The sequence below is a fragment of the Salvia miltiorrhiza genome, chromosome 2 (assembly GCF_028751815.1).
Source record: "Salvia miltiorrhiza cultivar Shanhuang (shh) chromosome 2, IMPLAD_Smil_shh, whole genome shotgun sequence".
Lineage (NCBI taxonomy): Eukaryota > Viridiplantae > Streptophyta > Magnoliopsida > Lamiales > Lamiaceae > Salvia > Salvia miltiorrhiza.
Genome location: NC_080388.1, coordinates 56749604 through 56772701, shown reverse-complemented (window position 1 = coordinate 56772701; position 23098 = coordinate 56749604). Strand labels below are relative to the sequence as shown.

Sequence of the window (23098 nt, the reverse complement as noted above, 5' to 3'; positions counted from 1 at the left end):
AGGAGGGTGACGTGGATTATGTGAATTTTTTTATTAAAATATAATAAACGTGGCAATTCGAAGTGGATTAATAATTCCACGTAATAAGTTTCCGGTGTTCCAGGTCAACTTCTTGGCGCCAGAAATTTTTTACGGGAACACAATTAAAAAAATATTGATAAGTTGAGTACCAATTAAATATTATCGAAAAGTTGAGATATAATCGATAATTCGGCCAAACGATGGGACAAAAAGTGACATTTACCCTAAATTTAATCAAATATTTGTTGTGTGCTGTTAAATTATTGTGGAAGTGAGTTTGAGCTGTTAGTGTTATTGAATTCATAACTAGCTCGATGAATTCACAACTGAATCGTTAGTATTGGTTATGAATTTTAAAGCTCAAATTCACAATTAGTTGTTTTGATTGTGAATTCGAATTTTAAAATTACAAATAACAACTAAAATTAATTTTGGTTGTGAATTCTAGTTTAAAAATTCAAATTCATAACTAAAAAATTAATATATAATTAAAAAAAATTATTTTAATTAAAATTATTTATTTTTATTATTTTAATTTGAACCCTTCTTAAGTCCATCCATTAAAAATCCGAGACCATTTACACAGTTTTGTATGCGAGCGGTGTGCTGACGATTCCAGCTGAGTTTGTATACAAAATCAAGTACGGAACAAATTTGGTGTATTTTATAACTAATGAAATTATTTGGTAAAAGACATACTCATATTTTCCGCACGATTTATTTATAGGTTCCTTCCTTCCACCTCTTATCTAATTTAGCAGGAAGCTGCTCAGCACCACTCATCGCCGCCCGCCGCCACAACCTTCCGGCACTAAAAAAAAGCAGTCCGATCAAGCAAGCTGCTCGCTTCACCGCAGAAGAGTCAGCTCAGTCCTTTTTCCATTCATTACATTAAATAGCTCCCCTTCCCTGCCATGAAAACCACATTAGTTGCGCACGGTTGTGGCCGTTGAAAACTACCCTTTTTCGCCATTAATGCCTTCACTCCCTCCGCTTTTTTCCATCCACCAAAATAGCCTCTCTCTCCGCTCGACTCGCAAAATCGTGCATTAAGATGAAGAACCAAAGCTCGTGATCATCATCGAGGTATGCATATTTACGTCGACATGCTGCAACCTGCTCGTCTCGTTGCTTTTCTCATAACTTTTATTTCTCGCAGCGGACAGCTGAAACAAACAATCCACCACAACACAAACCGCACTCATCCATATATTTATGTTGCCGCCTCATTTCAGTTGATGATTGAGATTCCAATTCATGGCACCACATCTCAAGCTTCCGCTATTACTGCTACCACTAGCCCTGCTGCTCAGCTCGGCGGCGGCTCAGTCCCCTCCACGGCTGACCTCCCCCACCGAGCGCCGGGCATTGCTCGATCTCCGCTCCTCGCTCGGAATCTCAGCTAAGAACTGGCATAAGAAGACCAATCCCTGTCTGAATTGGACGGGAATTGAGTGCCGAAACGGTCGCGTAACCGCGATTAAACTATCCGGTTTGAGGAGAAGTAACCAAGGGAAAAAAAATCCACGGTTTGCTGTTGATTCGTTACAGAATTTTCCTTTCCTATCAACGTTGAATTCGTCTGGATTTTTGCTGCCGGGGCAGATTCCGGACTGGTTAGGCACAAAGCTGAGCAATCTCGAATCTCTTGATCTTAGCTCGAGTTCGATTACTGGCCCAATTCCATTATCTCTTGGGAGTTTGAGCAGTCTTACGTGGTTGAATTTGTCGAACAATTCGATCACCGGCAACATGCCAATTGCATTGCAGAAGCTGCAGTCGTTGTCAGTTCTCGATCTTTCTCAGAATTCACTGACAGGGCAAATTCCCGAAGAGATTTCTTCTCTTCGGAATCTCACCAATCTCGACCTGTCGTCGAACTATTTATCCGGCGCGATCCCGCTTGATTTCGTTTTGCTTTCTAAGCTCAAGCAGCTGAATTTGAGCAGAAACAGTTTGAGTTCATCGATTCCCTCTCAGATTGCGAATCTCTCAGAGATGGAACAGCTTGATCTCGGATTCAATTACTTGAGCGGGGCGCTACCTCAGGAGCTGGGAGGGTTGAGGAGCTTGAAGTATCTAGATGTTTCTAGAAACAATCTCACCGGCCTCTTCCCGGGCAACGCTGCTTCCTTCAATGTCACTGCTGCAGTCTTCTTCAACTTCTCTGACAATCGCTTCTATGGAAATGTGAGCTCCAGGTTTGGAAATGCTCTTGTAGTCGATCTGTCCAGCAACTATTTCAGAGGGCAAGCGCCTACTGAGAGCCGCTTTCGCCTCTCAAATAATTGCTTTTCGAGTATACAGAAGCAGAGGAAATTGGAGAACTGTACCGAGTTTTACAAGGGTGTAGGTATACCCTATGACAATGATGATGGTGATAGTGATGGCCAACAACCAATGCCACCAACATTAATGGAGCCAAGGAGGAAGAGCAGAAGCAGGCTGTTTTATGTTATGATTGGAGTTTTTGGTGGGATTGGTTTAATCTTCATATTTGTTGTAGCGGCATTGCTGGTGCTTCTGAGATCACGCAGAGCTCGGAGTAGTAATCAGCAAGCGCAGAGTAGAGACGTTGAGCAGCCTCCCAAGTTCGTTACAGACTTGTCTAGCTTGGGGGAGTCGTTCACATTCGAGCAGCTGCTCGTGGCAACGAGCAATTTCAGTAACGAGAACTTGATAAAGCAGGGGCATTCGGGATGCCTGTTCCGTGCAAGGCTGGAGGGCGGGGAGCTTGCAGTCGTGAAGAAAGTGGATCTGCAGTCCATCAGAAGGGAGCTGTTCGTGGCGGAGCTGGAGCTTTTTGGGAAGGCGGCGCACCAAAGGCTGGTGCCTCTTGTAGGGCACTGCTTGGACGATGAGAATGTGAAGTTTTTTGTCTACAAATACATGCCGAATGGGGATTTGTCGAATGCTTTGTATAGGCTGACGAGTTCAGAGGAAGGGCTGCAGTCCTTGGATTGGATCACGAGGCTGAAGATCGCGATAGGAGCTGCAGAGGCATTATCGTACTTGCACAATGAGTGCACTCCTCCTCTTGTTCATAGGTACTGAATGCATCATCACCCTATCAAATAACTTGGTTTTCGAAGACAATTAATTGACATCAATTTTGTTGTGTTATGCAGAGATGTTCAAGCTAGTAGCATCCTTCTCGATGACAAGTATGAGGTTCGGCTTGGGAGTTTCAGTGAAGCTTGTGTTTCAGGAGCCAATAATCATCAGAATGTGGTGTCGAGGCTGACTTCTGGTAGATGCGGTAAGAGTTTGAAGTCGAGTTTGAAGTTGTTGATAATGTGATCATTTCAAGTATCTGATGTGTAAAAGTTTGGCAGGATCGTCGTCTACTACGTGTGCCTACGATGTGTACTGTTTGGGGAAAGTGTTGCTTGAGCTGGTGACTGGGAAGCTTGGGATCAGCACAATGAGTGATGCTGATGCACAGCAATGGCTGGACAGCAACTTACCATTCATCAGCATCTACGACAAGGAAATGGTGCATAAGATTGTGGACCAATCTCTTATAGTAGATGAGGATCTTCTGGAGGAGGTATGGGCCGTTGCGGTGGTGGCTAAGTCGTGCCTGAATCCCAAGGCCTCGCGACGCCCTTCAATGAGGCATGTAGTGAAAGCGCTGGAGAATCCGTTCAAGGTGGTGAGGGACGAGAATTTCAGCTCCGGGAGGCTGAGAAGAGGTTCGTCTAGGCAGTCGTGGACAGCTGCTTTGTTCGGTAGCTGGCATCATAGCTCCTCGGACAGCTCCAACATGTCGAGCCAAACGAACAAGGAGATCATCGGGGGCCTGAGGCAGACCGAGAGAGCAGGGTCTCGTGGTAGTGGAACGAACGACCACTCGTCTTCGCATAAAAGATCGTCGAGCGATGTCTTCCCACAACCACTAGAGATGCAAGATGTAGAGAGTGGCAACTGAGGGTGTGTCATGTTTGTATTACTAATAGTTATTTAATGAGTGTGTGAGAGAGAGATTTGTTACTCTAGGATAGGAGCTGTTATAGTTTTGCTCTATTTGTACAGGAGCCTGCATAAGTCGATTTATTAGTCTCAGAAAAGTTTTGATCTGAGAACTTTTCAAGTAGCCTGCATCCATCCCTGAGTCTTACAAATCACTACCCTCTTTTGTTTCTTTTAAAAGGGTGGATGATTGAGACTCGGATGCTCATCCAGTAAATACCATAAATTATAAACAGATTATTGCCCTTTAATTTTTAGACTTTGGGCCATGTTATAAATTAGACGCAATCGTTCAACTTGTTACAAATTCGACCATTCTATTTTTATTTGTTTGCACGAGGTTGGAGCTTAAATTTATTCAATGTCGAAACTAAAAAATGATTGAGGACCTTTGCAGCCCATTGTCTGAATCATCCTCCTCTTCTGTCTATTTCATCACCAAATCTTTGGAATTGCAACTCGAACCATCAATAAAACTAGAATTCAGCATTGCCACTCCTAAATCAATTACTCAATCGCTAAACATCTGACGAGGAAATTGGTAGCAAGGTAGATTGGTCGAATTTACAAGAAATCAAGACATTATTAGAACGCAAATATCTCACCTTAAAATGTAGAAACTAAGAGGGTATTTGGTTGAGCTTATAAGCTCTTTAACAACTTATAAATTATTTAGAAGCTTACAAGCTCCTTCAAAGTGTTTGGCAAAATAAACTCCTAAAAAGATTATAAGCTGTGAAAATAAACTCTAAGAGCTTCTAAGCTCCCTAAAAAATTAGTTCATCTACCCAACTTATTTTCTTATTATCTTATAAGCAACACTCATTTTACAAAAATAATTCAACAATGCATCTGTCTTCAATTTTCTATTTCTAACTAAAAATTCTCTCTCTAGCTTATAAACTCAATTATCCAAACACTTTGATAACTTATAAGCTCTTATGAAACTACATCTTATAAGCTCTTTAAAATAAGCTTAGTCAAACAACAAAATTTGGAGTCGTTGCAAACTCTGGAAATTAAGCTCTATATTGCTTGCTATATTTCGTTGCAGTCGAAGAATCTTGGCTTAAGTCAACACCGTAATACATTTATTTCTATGTGAACACTGTAGTCTAGCATTGCAGTATAAAACTAGTTTTTATTGACACAAAAGCAAAGAGTTGATACTGAAATTTGGGGACTATCATAATGATTTACAACTTCTATGGGGTGAATAGTCTACAATGGCCACTACCTTCATACAAGTCGATTCCATATTGAACAGCATGGAGATATCTTCAGAGGGAGAGGATATCAAACTCATGAGGCATGAAATCTTCACTTGGCCTATAGTACTTGTCGGGTGAATAAAGGCTCAAATTACTGACTTGGCCAGTATACAGGCAAGCGAATCTCTCCACCTAAACAAGCATTAGCAAGTGAGTACCAATAATCATTCGTAACGGGGAGTAGTTTAAACGGATATTTAGACTCACCTGATGGGCAAAGCGAGAATTCTGATATCCGGTCTTCATCAGCTGTCCCCATACCTTATGGAACTGAGAAATATTGATCAAATGATTAAACACTCTAGTGGTGGCAGATAACAAGGAATATTCAAGATAGATTTCTATTTATGCTTCTTGGTTATCACTTCTTACCTTTTGATGGCATACTCGCTGCGCTTGTTGATGACTCAGCCGTGCTCGCTCCTGCTCACACTGTCATAAAACCAACTCTTCATAAGGTCCAGGGAGATATTTGAAGTTGATTGAGCATACAGAACACTTCTAATTAACTCTTCAACATTTTATAGGAGATAATATATACAAAATAGTGAAGGCGGAATATTTTGTGAGGTTGACGACCCAAATAAATTAAAGTGTAAATCCACAAGCTATTGCCTTTGAGTTGATGATTACACTATGTCAGTTTAGAAGCACACAATGTCTCCAGATAATTAATATCCTTGTCTGAGTATATTGATTGCAAGATGAAATGTCGGAGCAGTACTAACCTCCAATTTATCTAGCTCAGAAAGTATGTCTTCATTATTCACGGACTTCTTGCCATCAAATCTGATCACAGAGCATGGGGAAAAGGTATCTAAATATAAGCTCGAGATGATCTAAGTTCAAAATGCTGTGCGTACTTATTTGTTTTGAGAACTGAAAACATAAGAATAGACAAGCTTTCTTAATATGATTCATATTTTGAATAAGATGGGTGGGTATAGCACTGCAGTACGGAGTCCTATTGTTAGCAACCCGTGAACTCGGAGGACCAACACCATGACACATTTAGGTAGCATGAGTGACAGAAGGTTGCTCAGGGTCGGTTTGAGTCCCTATTCAGTTAAATCTAAACAATCCAACCTGGTGCTGGAGTGTCCAGAGTCCATAGGAAATAGTTGATTATACACATTGAATTTTCATCACTAAAATAGGATAGGAAATTATATATTGTAGAAACAGGTCATCACTGAATTAGCTTTCTCTATACCCGTGACTCTATCACCTATCAGCAGCTTAGCAGTTTGTACGCTTCAATGACAATTCCAGACACATAATATCATTGGCGTGAAAACCAGAAAGTAAAAAGGGGCAGAGCCAAGATGTAAGTACCTGAGAGACCACTTCAGATGATGAATCTGGTCCTCGATATGGTCACGCTTATTCCTCAACAATTGAAGTTCCTAGAGAGAATTAAACATGAGGTGAAAATGTACAGAATCAAGAGCCAACATTTATAATTTACGATCGTAGACATAACAGAGCTAGAAAGAAACATCAAAATATTCAGCAGTTAGTTTCTCACAGCATTTGAAGCTTAGAGAAATGAAGTAAATAAATAATGTCATTTCCACCATTAGTTAGCTTGTACAGAATATAGATTTTTCTAATAAATACGATAATTTCTTCAATAAATGAACATTGAGCATTACCCTGCCGAAAGAGAATAAAACAATAATCTTTTCATGGCAGTTTTGTAATAATCTGATTACTAAAGGATGGACTCCAAATGTGAGATATTCTTTGTAACTTTAAGGGCCTATTGCAGAGAGAGATCATTGATTGCATAAAAACCCAGTCTTTCATCTATATAGATAGTTTACAACCTCAAAAGATAGGCAAGGCATTTATACCCATCACAGACTGATTATCATAGTGGTTAGCAAATCACTTAACAAGTTATGGCAGCTATAAGATATGCGCCATATGCCAAAACCAGTAGAGGGATATATACCTTGCGAGTCTCTCTTAATGTCCAGAGAAGTTCTACTTCCTTCTCAAGCTCTGGAACAACAAGCATTGTTCTCCATCCTACAAAATAATAATGTTGCTGAATCAAACTTCAGAAATTAACATAATATATCAGCATCCTTAAATTATATGCTTCTTTATTAAATACCAACAAACTCATCTGAGGTTAATGAAACTAAAGGGTGGAGGATATACTGCTTATCACAAAACTCTTATTCCAAGTTAGATCTGAACATAGCAATTCGTTATTTTAGGCTAATATGACCATCGGCCAACATTCTCCTGAGGACAAAATGAAGTAGCCCTAGCTAGGCACCACTAGAACAACACCTCACATCACAAAAAATAGATGGCATCACTTGCAAGATTCAAACAAAATGTTGTTATTTCAGCATAAATTAATTATAAATGTTATTCCTTTCACAATGAATCTAGATTAAGCAAATGCATTGAAGTCAATATGAATACAAAAACCCAAAAAATCCTTATTATGAAAATGAAGAAGATGATAGATGATTTACCAAGAACTTTTTTACTGCGCAGAATGTCTCCATATATGTGATCTCCAACATAAAGTACCTAAAATATTAGATGGAAGTTGTTGAAATATTCTAAAAAATGAAAACCACAGAAAAATCCAAGCACAACAATGAACAAATGATCATTCCTCCATACTCAGCATCAATGGGCAAAGGAAGACTACTAAGAAAAGGTACCATTCCTCCATACAGCATCAATGAGAAAGAAAGACTACTAGCAAAAAGGCATTGTTCCTCCTTTACACATAGTATCGGTCTTTAAAAGAGTGAGAAAAAAATGACGAATGAAAAACTAGTAACAACTTTCAGAATGTACGCATTTATCTCATAGAAGAAACGGCAAACTTAACTGAAATCCAGTTTTTCATGTATTATTAACATCATACAGTCTAGTTTCTGTCTCATATTAAGCACGGTTGGTATCTTTCTGTAAGCCACAATTTTAAGAAAGTAGCACTAATGGTCCATGCATATCCTACAAACTAGTATGTCCAAAGGTGTATTCTCCATTAAAGCTTGACTCTATGGACCTAGAAAGAGAATAAGTTTGACAGGGCCTAAAAAGTGGACGTCCATACAGAAGGAAGTACCTGGGAGCTTGACTCTATCGACAACAATTTATGCAGGTGGCCGACATTTCCCCCCTGAAAGTGTCAATCCATTCAATTAGTGAGCAGAATTGAATGGTATCAAGGTATATACTAAATGGTTTATGATTCTTTTCTTCTTTCACAAGGGGGCACATGTTAACAGTAGCCTTACGGTACAGGGATACCTGGAAAACTTGACAGCTTTTATCCAGGATCTTCAATGGCAACCTTAGAGAAGAATCTACCTGGTTAATCAATAATAGAAAAGTTAATCAGCCTTGCCAGGAGTCAAACAAAATAACCTGTTTATTAAGGTAAGATCATAAAGATGTAAACTAACCTGAGGCATAGGAGTTCCATTATCTGTATTAAGAAGCATACCCGACTCCGGGTCAACTTCAAAAAGATTGGCACGGTTTTCATCATGGAAAAAACTTGGTTTTGCACTGTTGGAAATATAAGTAATAACATGTAATGTCAGAAGAAATCACAAGATAGCCAAGAGAACTTTCAGCTCATTTATCCATCACCAGAGACTTTAGCACATGATTAAGCCATGAAATATGACCAATAAAATATATAATATGCACTCAAAAAAAAAAATCAGTGTTATGGCAGAATACAGACTTCAAGAAAGTCATAGAACTTAGCTAAATACATCCTATCCACAAACACCGACTCACAATACCTCAAATAACCACATCAAGTCATCCAAAGATGGTTAAGAATGTAAATATGAAATTTCAGCACACTTCACTGAAAGTTGGCAATACAGAAACAAGAAGACTCATATAGAGTGTGTGATAATGTTAGAACTTTTCAAGAATAAAGGAAAGCTTACAACCTCCCAGTAATAACAACATCAAAATACTGAAGCCAATCAAAATTCAAAGCAGAGGAACCATCCACTGGTCTTGGCCCACAGAGGAAGTTCATTACAATATTTGTATAATCCCATAAGCTGCAGAATAAAAGAAGAAAAATAGTCAGACATCATCATGATATAAATTCATATGGCAGAATCAGTCTCAACAAACATTTGTTATGGTCCTTATGGATAATAGAGAATAGATCCCAGTTTTCCATAATCTGTACAAGATTAAAAGGCATTACATATTTGGGCAGAAATTCATAGCATTTGATAACCTAAGACATAAACTCATAAATATCAAATCATATATCGTCCATATTTATTTCAATTACTATCAGAAGAACTCCCCCATCCTACAATTGGAAACTTTCCCATAAGCAGCATAATGGGTTAAGGTAATCCTTAAGATGGACCTAACTGACATAAATTGGGAGCAACTTCACAGGAAATGGTTCTAGTATGGGAAGCAAAGAGATCAAAACTAGTACTTGTACTTTTTCTTGACAAGGAACATTATAGAACTATAATATGATAAATATAGAATATGTTTGTATAAAAAATACACGACATAGTGCATATATATGTTATTGTATAAGTAATGAGGAATTTTTAGTCAAGCACTGAGTCTGGTTAACTATTTTCATTCATTTGTAAGAAACTACTCTTATACAATAAAGGAAATTTTAAAACTAATCAGTCAAAAATAATATAACCCTACTAGTCATCATTCAATCTGACTCTCATCTCTTTCTCCTTTTCCTTCTCCTTATTGCTATATTCCCGTTCTCATTATATGCTATTTCTATTTATTGCAAATCTACCAATCTTGATTGACTACCCATCCCCTTTTATTATTATCATCTTGCAGGAATTGACCATTGTCGGTCAAAGGTGGCACCGGTCTCGCAAAAAATAAATTATAACCCTCAACATTCCATTCTCCAACCCTATCAAATCTACTCCTGACCATGACTGGAGCACTATAACATTTATTTCATAAAACATACATCATTAGTCTCCATGATGTTTAAACCAAGGGGTTCATTTACCTGTTTGTCACCAGAAATGTAGCACGGCCAGAATCTCTAAGCATCTTTAGCATGGGAACAATTGAGGAGTCCTCGTTGATATATCTGAGTAGATAAGCATGATTTCAAAGTTAAGATTTATGGTCAAAGAATCTGGGCAGACAATTTGGCACCAGTAAAGAAAAACTACTAAAGCAATAGTCCAAAGGTGAGATAACCAAGTACATATTTTAGATTGCAGAATACGAGAACAACAGTTATGTAAATTATGAAAAGCCTTTGCATGATCACATCTGTGTAACCTTACACAAGCATCCACAGAGTAACTTGAGAAAAACATAAGAGATAGTGTGTCTATGTAAACTCACAAAAACACTAACTAGGTAACTTGATACGAACTGAAAAATACAGTTGTTAAACAATCAAGTCAAAAAAATTAAATGACAACAATAGTTTGTATTTAATGACTTATGATGAATATTGAAATCTAGCATTTGAAGACAATAAGTACTCCCTCCATCCTGCAAAACTCCCTATTCTCTTTTCACATGGATTAAGAATGAATGTATTCAGAAAAGTAAATGGACACACAAACTCCCTATTATACCCTTATTTGCTCATAAAAAATGAAACATTGTTAACTTTACAGATCATGAATGTGGGTATATTATGAAAAAGAAAATTTAATATAACTCGAACAAAAGAAAGAGGATTATGATCTTTGAACGGACAAAAAATGAATAGGTGACAGCTTTTGTGGGTCAGATGGCGTAATTTTAACCGAATGACAGCTCATAGTTTCCTGTCATTGGGTTATTATATGTATATTCAACAATCGTGACCCGTTCATAACTCAACCTTATAAGATTCAATATAGACCAAGTTCATGATATTCAGGTTTATTTCATTTGGTATTCAAAAGCATTTACTAGTCTTTCATCAGAAGTAATTGAAGATGTGTATTTTGAATAATCATGACGTCATTCATAGTACTTGACCTTCTTAAGTCCCATTATAGAACAAGATATCTGAATTTATTTCACTTAGCGTTTAGAAACATTTACTAACCTTTTGTTAAATAAAATAGTCATTGAGAAGAGAATCTAAAATATAGATGCGGACACCCTGCATTAAATTCTTCACAAACAAAGGAACAACATCCACAATTCATCTATGTACCATGCAGCAATGAAGTTTAAATAATGAAAGAACTCAAGAATCAAGACAAAATAACTTTTCTGTTGTTGCGTGATGTAATGAAAAATACATCCAAAAATAACTGATGATGCAACTAAGTGACAATTTCCACTTATCTTAAATCATTGTTCAAATGAATCAAATGAAAGTCATGAATCAAGGCATCAACATCCGTATCAATTAAATGATTATGTGTAAGCTCTTATATATCAACCAAATCCAAAATAATGGTATCACACTAGTTCGAGACATGCCTCTCACTAATCAATTAATCATCTGGCTTTCGATATTACATTTTGACATTGTTATTCTATCATTCCTTTGTCATAGCAATTCAATGATATTGCAATTTGTAAAGTAGACATGGATCTGTCTATATGATAGTGGTTTTATAGTGGCAGTTTAAATCTTCATATTACATCAATGTGCTCTCAGGTAGGCTAGAGAGAGATTCAAGATAGCAATTTTCTACAAATGACATGGTTAAAGTTAACACCATTTTGAGAAATATAGTGAAGCATGCGTAAATGAGATGGATTATTCTATAGATAATGGAAGGTTTGCTCTATCGAGAAATTTTATATAGTTTCTCTATGATAGAAAATAATCATAATTTGTAAAGCTCGGGAAGAATTTTGTCTTTTTCTAGATGAGTATAAGGCACACTGAGAATCAAGATGGGCGAAAGTCAAGCCTCCATATCAAAAAAATAAAATAAAAATATAACTACTAAATAAAAATTAAAAAAGATAATAGTACTGCTGCAAAATCCATTTGCAAGAATAAAAAGAACGACAGCTGCAAAATTGCAACAGAAGTAGATATGACTGTGGGGCTCATAAATGCTGATGATACCCAATAAATGAGCACGTCGTTAACAATAGGGTGGTTGGCGCCTGAGGGTGACTTTGCACTACTCTTAATGCTAAACGGAAGACCTCATGAGAGGCCCACTTCATTTAATGTTTGAAAGATCACATAGTAGAATATATAATATTTCTACCCTCAATGATACAAGAGGCTGAGCAGGTAATACGAACAGTTCCGTGCATGCATTTATTGTCAGACGTTTAAGAAGGTAAAACCATAGGAGAAATTCATGAGAAGGAATGCGTATGAAAGAGGAAACCTCAGGACTCGTAAGAAATATCAAACCAAATATTTTGGCAGTTCAGTCAACATTTCTTTCCAAGTTCTAGTTCAAAAGAAAAATACACGACAACTCTGCACTTATAAGGCAAATGGATGACCTTTTAATTACCTTTGAGGATCTTTTGCAACCATCTTTTTCAATGTCCCATCACGATGGCACAGATCAACTGCAGCTCGAACATCTTTATACATACGAGAGTAGCTGCAAGGTCATGACATGGCAAGGATGAGAATAGAACAAGTACAAGTTGAATCTCTAACTATATGAAGGCTGCAAGCATTCTTGTTATGTGTAGTCAGCAGCGTAACTGGTTAGTCTCTACTATCCAATGATATTTCTCTTCATGGTATCAGCATTGTATATCAAAATTACAAAAGTAGAGAACAGTAGAGCATTTTAAGTAGGTCTCATGATCATGAGACAATCTTGCAGAAAATATCCATGAGACAGAAAGATCCAAGCAATATTTTGAATATCAATAGTAATATTTTTTACAACAAAGTAATACCATTTTAATGCATATCTTTACAAAATATTACTTCATTTACTAAAGTATTATTAAAATTCAGTCGTATTATCTTAGTTCATCATCTCACATAAGTTTCTTTTTCATGTAAAATCAATCTTGCCAGATCTTTTATAGTATGGTGTCACTGTAGATGTATTCTACATATGTGTAATCCACTTGTTAAAGTTCCAAACTGATGTATCTCCAATATAAATTTTTCTAGACATTTTAAATCGATCGCAAAAGTTTCAAATAATTATTCTCCTAGAATTTGTAGAAAATCTTGTATATGTCTTCTCAACATAAATATTAGCCAGATGAATTATCATACACCCGTGACAGTTTTATGACACAGATGGTAACTTATTTGGTAGCAAGTATAGCATAAATCATTTACTATTAACTTTATCCTCATGATCGGAACCCGCAAGAACAAACTTGTGCGGATGAAACAAACACAATATGAGAACTAAAAAGAATAATCTTTACTATGTTGAATATAGATGAAAATAGAACTAGAATTAAAGTCAGCCTCATTATTTTACTGGCGATCTAAAGCCAATTTTAGACTGCTTATTACCAAGAAATCATGAACAGTAACACTGTTTCCGAATAGGTATATAAGCCATTACGTTGATAGCTTCAAGAAGGGAAAGTATTTTTCATATAATCCAACAGTCCAGAAAAATTCAAATAAAAGTTGAATCATAAAAGTTCACTGTTCAAGTAAAGATAACGGATGAAATTAGGATGCCCGAATTCATCCAAAATACAGGTATTGTGAGTCTGTGACTTCTTTAGAGGAACTTCACAGCATTGCTTGAATTTGTTACAGCATCATATGGTCAAGACAGTAAGGGGACTAACTACAGTACATAATGGATTAAAACAGAAGTGTGTTGTAGGTCTCTTACTCTGCAGGTATTTTGCCCAGGTTGTTGTCCTTGAAGTCAACAAGTTGTGCAAATAAGTAAGCTTCAGCCAGGGAGAAAAGGGTATCAATTAAAGCATATTCAGGCTCATCAAATGCATCACGGATTAATGTACTCCCATATGTAGCAACTTTCTCTTCCTTTGACAGCTCTCTAAATCCATGATAAGCTACTTTTACATACTTATGCCGATCCATCTATCGCAGAACCAAACAAACAATTTCATAAATACATGAAACAAGAATCAAATTAGAATAGAGTTCATTGCAGAAGAATTTCTGGAAGACCTTTGGAAACTTATGAAAAGTGCAACTCAGAAACACATACCTTCAGTATATTGCCTCTCTTTTTATCTAGGACCAGTCCTCTGACCATGTAAGTCCAATCAAATGACCAACCCAGCAGCTACACAAGCCAATTGAGTTAAAATGTTATAGATCCTCAAGTCCAAAGTATAATGATTCACATCAAGCACAAGTTGGATAGGAATAACATTATTCTCATATCCTGGTACAATGTCTTTTAATATTTATTTCTATTACTTCCATAAGTTTGGAGCCTGGACTGGGACAGGAAAATAAATCGCAATTTTAGCAAGATTGACTTACATCTTATACTAAAGATAACATTACTCAAATCAATTACTTCCATTATCCAACTACTTAAAATAAGAAAAGCAAGATCAGTTACAATAGGAAAATACTAACCTCAGCTGGGTATCCCAAATCATGAACTAGCTTTTTTACTGTGCCTTCATAGGCAAGTGATTCAAATGTCTCTGGTTTATACTGCGCCAGCGTATAATCCATATCAAATCCGACAGCAACTATATTACGCATGTTTAGAGATCTATTGCAGAAGATCTGCTTTCCTATGTCAATCATTTGTCCTCCTTCAGGAGAAGACCACACACAAGGGTGTTTATCAACCTCGCCGGAGCTAGTCCTCTCAAACTGCATTATTTTGCTGTCCATGGTTTTACTTGACTCCTCTGTGCAACAAAAGAAAAGTATAATATAATTATAGGTATTCAAATCAGACATAGATTTATCATCCAAGCCACAGTCCACACCACTTTATTTGTACTCTGAAACGCAAATTTGAACATAGCAGGTCAGCTCTATCAAGGCAGTCAACTGTCCTATATTTATTCGAGTATATTTTGCTAGGTTACTTCATATGTTTCCAATTGCCGTTCTTGACATGTGCTCTAGATAATTCCATAATGACACGAAATTACCAACAATAAACTGATTCACATATTTTATAAATAATAGAACAATCAACCGAGAAATTCACATTGGACAAATGTATCGCTATATGCTCAATAGAGATTTTTTCCATTATTGGCTAGACTAACAATGTGGGTAATAAATATCGGTAAAACAATAAACTTTAAGTGAACCAAGAAATTGTACAACATCTACAGGTAAATGAGAAAAGCATTAATTTATGAAAGCGTGGAATGGTATATAAGAGGGCTCCCTTTACCTTTTACCCATGGTTTTGGGTTAAGTTAGGGCTCCCTAACTTATATGCTTAACAATTTGATCCGACCAGCCAGATCTGGACGTTTACGGGAGAAGGCTATCTGGGGAGAGTGTCGCACGACTTCAGGGGTTTGAAGGCAACCTGCCTGGGTCCATCAAAGGCTCCCCAGAGTGAGAGCCATCCGTGGACGTCCGGTCTTAATGGGGGATGGACACCCCACATCGGTTCCACATGGAAGTGCGAAATGATACATAAGAGGGGGCTTAACCCTTTACCTTTGACCATGGTTTTGGGTTAAGTTAACTACTCTTTTGAGCATAGAAATTAGGAAATGACTACTTTGATTTTATGGTTGAGAGTAAAACACCCCACTGACTGCTATCTCTTAGGCTAAGGCTGGCTAGCAACAGAATCAAACATTAAATTGTTTAGTATGACGACAAAACTGATACTAAAGAAAACAAAATGACATGAAATTTACATGGTTTTGGCTAAGAACGAGTCTACGTCCACAGGATAACAAATTGAGAGTTACAATAATTAGAGAACAACACTCAAATTGAACAAAATGCTTCCAGAAAGGTAAAATAGAATTATCTAAAGACAATGTCATGCCTAAAGGGTTTATCTCTCAAGTATTCTAAGCCAAAACCTCGATAAAAAGATAACTCACGACTATTTCAGATTATCTGTCAATTATTATGCTTCAATTATATCAATTCACGTCACCTGACCAGACCCTTCAAGTTACATACCCAAACCCACCCCCTAACCAGTGCCCAAACTCATCAAACTCAAAACCCAGCGCATGAGCTTTCCAAACTGCAACATGAGGGATTAATGCTTGCATTTATAGCACAAAACCACCAGCCATTTTATCTGATTCAGCATGGCATCGCCATGCATTAGTGCGTCTAAAAACCATACAATTTGAGCTTCAAACATGCACTATATATTCATTTCCCACCCTCCATGCATGCATTTCAGAAAGCCAAAAGCAGCTAAACACTCAAAATCTATTTACTTTGCAAACCACATTACACGGATGACTTCCACCAAGAGTTAGTCCTCCAATATCATTCTAATCTTCAAAAAAGCATACATACTCCTCAATCCAAGGTCTTCCGTACCTTATGCTTAAGGAGGCCATCACCCCCTGACTCCCCTACGCCCCAAAAAATTTGGAAAAATTCATGTCCTTATATGAATTTAGTACTTTCATATTTGGTATGTACTACCATTCATTATGCACTATGACGAAGGAGATGGTTATGTTGGCAACCAAAGACATCAAAGAGTTCATGAAAATAGAATGCTGCACTCACTCAGTTCAAAGAGCAATTAATTTCACAATTTTGCATATATTCTTCACTCGATTTCTTTTCTTTCCTATTTTATTTCCATATAAACCCTGCAACTTCCCCGTCTGCAAATCATAAAAATGGCCGGGAAAGAAAGAAAGAGAGAAATAGTCCATTTCAAAATCTAACAAATAATAAATCACGAACTTCTCAAAAGAATCAACCATGCATGTCGAAATTAAAAGAGAAGGTGGCTTGCAAAGCAGAATTTGATTCATTAACCAGAATTAAAAAAAAAAATAGAAAAGTGTTTTTTCACTTCATAGAGTTACAGTACAGTCATAAACCCCTGCTTAAAACACATACACGAAGTAATAAAGAAGAAGGGAGAAGAAAAAAACGGAACGCTCACGTACACAATCAATCGAGCTAACACAAACCTCTGCTGCGATAGACCTTCCTTCTACTCGGAAACCGATCGGAGATCGAAGAACAAAAGCCACGGGAATGAAAATGCAAAATCCTGGACGGAAATGGGGAGGAAGACGAGGAGGGAGCAGAAAACAAGGAGACGTAAAATGAAAAAGAGCGTCCTCTAATGATACGCATCTTCGCATTAAATAGCCATTCTTCCCCTCAACGGGATTAGAGGAATTCCAATCCGCAGTACCGAATTCCCGAACACGATTCGAATTCGATGCGCCCTGTTGCCGCTCGAACTCAGAGAGCATTAAATGGGGGGGAGATTCACCCGAAACCAATCCCCAATGTGGTTAAAAGCGGATCGATTCGAATTCCCACCAGCTCCAGAATGGCGCGCCACGTGGCGGCGGAGCGAGGAGGTGAGGATGGTGGGCGCTGTCGTAAGCTTCAAGTGCTGCCGTGGCGGTGGTTGGCGGAATTTTGGATTCTTCTGGGATTTTGTTAATCGAATTTGGTTGTGGAATTTTGGCGAACGTGTTGTGTGCTTGTATATTTTTTAATTTGGAGTAGTAACGGAAAAACTGACAGGCTGGGAAGAGGAGAAGAGTAGTGAGGAAGACGCACAGGCGTATTTTAGCCAAATTGATGGGGACAGCAGGCTAATTTCCTGCCTGGAAAATATGTTTTTATTTTGTGTATCCAAATTAATTTTTATGGCCACGGATAAAGAGAATTTTTCTCTCCTTTATTTTGTTTTTAATTTGGCATAATCTACAATTATCCCTTTTATATTCTCGTATTTATTCCCATGAAGGATATTTTGTTCAAGTTTCTTTTGACACAGATTGGATATATACTCTCAGTGATTAGATTTTCACTAATCCTATGTAACAAGTGACAACTTTAGAATATCTACAAGTGAAATGAGTGTTTCACTTTCATAACTTTGCACCGCAATGACACATAAATTTTTGTATTTTTAATTCTTTTTTTGGGTAATAGAGGAATGAGTGTTTCATAACTTTACAAGTATAACTTTTTGTATGTCTACAAGTAAAATGAGTGTTTCGTAACTTTACAAAGTCATTATATTTCTCTAAAGACAAAAAGCAATTTTTTTTTTATGTTAAGACAAAAAGTAATTGAAAAGTGGAATAAGTTGATGTAGAAATAATCTCACTTTTACTGAGTGTAGACTTATAAATTGTCAAATTAGAATATAAAAAATGGGACATATATATAAATTTTAAAGAAACAATAGGGCCGAATGGCTCTATTGGTGATTGAAACTTAAATTTTGTCCACAAAATTTAAAATATCAATATTTGGCCATCTTTTATGTGTTCTACCTAATTTACCCTTTAACCCAATAGATCCAACAACTTCATTTGACCCAGATCCAGATTTAGGGATTAACCCATGCCTTGTCTACCCCCAGACCCCCGACCTCACCCACCCCCCACCCACCCACCCCCCACCCACCCACCCCCCCCACCACCCACCCCAAGCCAAAAAAAAAAAAAAATTTACTTCCCCTGCTTGTCTACCCCCCAGACCCCCGACCCCACCCACCCCCCCCACCTACCCACCCACCCCCCCCCACCACCCACCCCCAAGCCAAAAAAAAAAATTTTTTTTTACTTCCCCTGCCTTGTCTACCCCCATACCCCAGACCCCCGACCCCACCCACCCCCAAGCCAAAAAAAAAAATTTTTTTTTACTTCCCCCGCCTTGTCTATCTCCCCAGACCCCCGACCCCACCCACCCACCCCCCCACCACCCACCCCCAAGCCAAATTTTTTTTTTTTTTTTACTTCCCCTGCCTTGTCTACCCCCCAGACCCCCAACCCCACCCACCCCCCCACCACCCACCCCCAAGCAAAAAAAAATTTTTTTTTTTACTTCTCCTGCCTTGTCTACCCCCCAGACCCCCAACCCCACCCATCCCCCCACCCACCCACCCCAAGCCAATAATTTTTTTTTTTACTCCCACTGCCCTGCCTACCCCCTGACCCCCGACCCTACCCCCCCCCCACCCACCCCCAAGCCAAAAGGAACTTTTTAAACACTTCCCCTAGGGTTTAGATATTCCATTTAGGATTTAGATTATCCATTTAGGGTTTAGATGTTCCATTTAGGGTTTAAATGTTCCATTTAGGGTTTAGATGATGCTGTTGTTTCTATATTTGTTCTGCATGTTTGGCACTTATGGCACTATTAGTGCCATAAGTGCTAAAAAAAACCATTTTACTTTATTTTATTTGGATTTTCGTTGGCACTTATGGCACTATTAGTGCCATAAGTGCCATAAAATAAAATAATAAAGTAAAATTTTTTGGCTTGGGGGTGGGTGGGGTCGGGGTCTGGGGGGTAGACAGGGCAGGGGGAGTAAAAAAAAATTTCGTTGGCACTTATGGCACTATTAGTGCCATAAGTGCCATAAAATAAAATAATAAAGTAAAATTTTTTGGCTTGGGGGTGGGTGGGGTCGGGGGTCTGGGGGGTAGACAGGGCAGGGGGAGTAAAAAAAAAATTTCGTTGGCACTTATGGCACTAATAGTGCCATAAGTGCCTAACCCGACCCGCGTGCCTGATCCTACCCGGCACGCGACCCGCGCTCCTGACCCTACCCAGTCCGCCCAATTAAGGGCAAAAACGTCCCAAAGCTATAAAAATGGCCAAAATTTGTGTTTTTTCAATGTGTGACCATAAATTGTGTTTTATGCTTCATTTTGGCTACTTCAAAATTTTACTCAATTTTAAAATACAACAATCTTATTTTTTCGCGCACAAACAAAACACAATAGTAGTTTATTGCTCTCGCAAGACATTGCTTCTCCGAGTTTGCATATTTGTGTACGAAACTTCGCAAATTGTCCCTAATGAGAAACTCTGTCCACTTGAGAAAATTATAAGAACATCACATCAATCACAATATAACTACTTCATATTGAGCAAGAACATGAGTTAGCTAGGGGTTGTGGCTCATGTTTACATAATTTTGGTTACATTATATGAAGATGACATAATTGTGGAAGTCATAGCCTAAGAAAACGAGGGATAACAAAAATTTATGCCTTTAAGGGCTCGTTTGATTTTCAGTAAAGGATTATGTAGGATAATTTGTAATCAGGATATTTAGCGTGGATAATGACAGATTATTAATAGTTTAATACTGAGTTGGTGTTTGCTATCATGACTAAATACAGAATATCCTGGTTTAAGTTAATCCTAGGGGGGAGGTGGTATTATTAATCCTAAGAAATCTGGATTAATAATACTGGGTCGTGGGATTAAACCGGGTCATTCGCATTATTACTAAATAATACCAAACACTAGACTGATCTGTACTAAATTAGCTAATACAGTGTATTAGCCAATATCAAACACGCCCTAAATGTCTTATTTCTTTTCTCATATTTTAGATAAAAGAGAAGTTCATCATTTTTCCTTCATTATTTTCACTTCAATGAGGGATAATATTATCACTTCAATATTATAGAGTACTTTTATATCCCTCCATTTAGAGATATAAAAAGCAAACACACCTTAAAAGTACTTTTTTGTACAAATTATAGTGACAACAAAAGAAGACAAGTTTACATTCATTCTTATAGGTAATACTTAGCACAATAACTATGCAATCTAAATAAACAATGCGAATATGATATCATTGTTAAATGGTCAGATAAGCTATTAAAAAGCTTTTGTCGATGTGACGGTAACATATGGGTGAAATCATAGGCAAAGAGATAGAAAGATAGCAGCTCGACAGCGTAATGAAGCTGTCGTTTCAACTTCGTGTATAATTCTCCTTGCTCACGACAAGCGTAGTGTCAGTGATAAGTTAGGATCGATTCCACGTGTAATTGGTGTGATTATATTTCTTGTCACGGTCACAAAAAAGAGAGGGAGAAAAGATGGACGTAATATCCTGATCACAAGGAACTTTTTTATGATCTCAAATGACAGTATCACAAGCAAGTGAGAAAAACTAAAATACTAAAAGAAATAATCAAAATAAAATGAGAACTTGGGCAACGCAATAAATCAACAAATATAAACTCGATCGGTCAATTGGTCAAGATGTACACTACTATGTATATCTATCAGTTATAAATCATTAGTGGTTTGTGCCCAGACAAGGGATCTGTATGCCAAAAATCCATCTTGACCAACCACGCATGACAACACCTATGTTAGAAAATCATCTTGACCAACTACACACGAGGACACCTCAGTAAATACAATTAAACCAAAAAGTATTGAGTCCTAGATAGATCTGATATTGACAAAGGCAGACCGTAGTCTACTTCAACCTCTTGTACCCACAATACTCCCAATGCGCAATGATCTTGCACACCCTATAACCTCGATTCATTGGTGATCTAGGTTTACTCAATTAATTAGTTATTAGTTATCAATTAACTAATCAAGATGTATTAGACCATATTTGAATCAAGTCAAGCACTTCAGGAACACACATAAGCAGATTCTCACGCCCAAGACAACCTCGCTATTTAAGAGTTTATATTCATATCATCACGCACATCCCAGATTTTTAAACCTAACTAGATATAAAATAAATACTCCCTCCATCTCACAAAAACATGAACTTTTTGCCATTTTGGATCGTCTCACAAAAACATGAACATTTCTATTTTCGTACACTACCCCACCACAATTCCTTTACTTTTTATCTCTACTTTACATAAAGTGGCACCCATTTTTCACTCACAATACACTTTTATCTAACATTTCTTAAAATTCGTGCCTCTTACAAATATTCATATTTTTGTGAGACGGAGGGAATAACAAACTCAAAAATAAATGAAGACATTAAGTAAATAAAATGAAAACTTATTATTGAACATAAATAATAACACAACAAACACCAACGCCCCAACAACAAACATACGTTAAACTAAACTAATGTCTTGCCCCGATGGCATAACAAAAACGAAAAAACTATTGCTAGAGATTTGGTGTGGTTCTCTTCTAAAATCTGCTCTCTAATTTGTGTATGTGCAGCTGGTATTTATAGGAGAGATTTGGAGTAGGCCGAAAGCTTTGGGCTGATTGATTTGATAGAGTCTGTTACTTGGTGAACTTGTCTAAGTTCATCATGCTTAGACTCCAGATTTGCATGAACTATGTCTGAAGCTTATATCGCTTGCTATCCTTATATAAAAAAAAAAAAAACGTTAAGCATATCATCTTCCAGATTTTAAGGGAGAATAGGCGTTCACCCTTATCCATTCCTTACTCGGACTAAATCCACCACGTCATCATCTTGGCCAAGCACGTCTTGTCCAGAGTCCTTCCTTGTGTAGACTCTTCTATGTTTATCTTATCCAGAATCTTCCCTTATCACAAGTGAATTTGTAGGGATCTTATCTACACGTCTTGCTAAGAGTTCTTCAGTTTGTCTTGACCTCTTCTGTCTTGACCTCGAAGTCACCCAACAGTGACACTTAAAACTATCTTTGTAGTATGGCTTGAAATTATCTAAGGGAAGAATTTTAAAGGGTCTTTCAGGGCACTCAAAATTATTAGTCAAGAAACATGGCTAGAGCATCCAAATCCAGCTACTGAATACGGGGCTACAAGGTTGAAGGGAAAATCATAAATAGACAGGGCTAGACAAACTTCGTTGACAGGGTTTATTGTAGGGAACAAAATCAAAATCACCCAATGCTGATACTTAAAACTACCTTTGTGGTATGCCTCAAAATCATCTAATGGTGATACTTAAAGCTACCTTCGTGGTATGCCTCGAAATCATCCAACAATTATATTTTTTGTTGGATATCTTTACTCTTTGGAG

At 37.5% G+C, this 23098-nt stretch overlaps 2 protein-coding genes across 4 annotated transcripts; one reads left to right on the top strand and one right to left on the bottom strand.

The window, feature by feature from the left end:
- The first annotated feature begins 618 nt into the window (after positions 1–618).
- LOC131010526 (probable LRR receptor-like serine/threonine-protein kinase At2g16250) lies at positions 619–4250 on the top strand. The gene is made up of 4 exons (XM_057938089.1): positions 619–1107; positions 1181–3068; positions 3150–3280; positions 3357–4250. Exons 2-4 carry the CDS (start codon positions 1279–1281, stop codon positions 3950–3952), a joined length of 2517 nt encoding a protein of 838 aa, XP_057794072.1. The 5' UTR covers positions 619–1107; positions 1181–1278; the 3' UTR covers positions 3953–4250.
- Positions 4251–5114: 864 nt separating this feature from the next.
- Positions 5115–18000, bottom strand: LOC131010525 (uncharacterized). 3 transcript variants are annotated; one of them, XM_057938087.1, is made up of 17 exons: positions 17289–18000; positions 14764–15047; positions 14384–14461; positions 14039–14253; positions 12725–12817; positions 10288–10371; positions 9212–9328; positions 8708–8813; positions 8553–8612; positions 8368–8421; positions 7760–7817; positions 7222–7298; positions 6600–6670; positions 5993–6053; positions 5637–5696; positions 5472–5534; positions 5115–5396 (listed from the first exon to the last, which is right to left on the bottom strand). In XM_057938087.1, the coding sequence occupies exons 1-17, from the start codon at positions 17455–17457 to the stop codon at positions 5274–5276; spliced, it is 1773 nt and encodes a 590-aa protein (XP_057794070.1). In that variant the 5' UTR covers positions 17458–18000; the 3' UTR covers positions 5115–5273. The 3 variants fall into 3 exon arrangements, 2 of the variants coding, with proteins under 2 accessions (XP_057794070.1, XP_057794071.1); XM_057938088.1 differs by lacking the exon at positions 17289–18000 and adding an exon at positions 15548–15934; XR_009096585.1 differs by lacking the exon at positions 5993–6053 and having other exon boundaries at positions 5370–5396.
- Between the last annotated feature and the right edge of the window lie 5098 nt (positions 18001–23098).

Bases quoted from the DNA above. Each gene is read 5' to 3' on its own strand.
- LOC131010526 (XM_057938089.1), top strand. From the start codon at position 1,279: ATGGCACCACATCTCAAGCTTCCGCTATTACTGCTACCACTAGCCCTG. The intron at 3,069-3,149 runs GTACTGAATGCA...TGTGTTATGCAG, and splicing joins ACTCCTCCTCTTGTTCATAG to AGATGTTCAAGCTAGTAGCA. The intron at 3,281-3,356 runs GTAAGAGTTTGA...AAAGTTTGGCAG, and splicing joins GCTGACTTCTGGTAGATGCG to GATCGTCGTCTACTACGTGT.
- LOC131010525 (XM_057938087.1), bottom strand. From the start codon at position 17,457: ATGCGTATCATTAGAGGACGCTCTTTTTCATTTTACGTCTCCTTGTTT. The intron at 10,372-12,724 runs GTAATTAAAAGG...TTATCTACTCAG, and splicing joins GTTGCAAAAGATCCTCAAAG to ATATATCAACGAGGACTCCT. The intron at 5,397-5,471 runs GTGAGTCTAAAT...ATGCTTGTTTAG, and splicing joins ATTCTCGCTTTGCCCATCAG to GTGGAGAGATTCGCTTGCCT.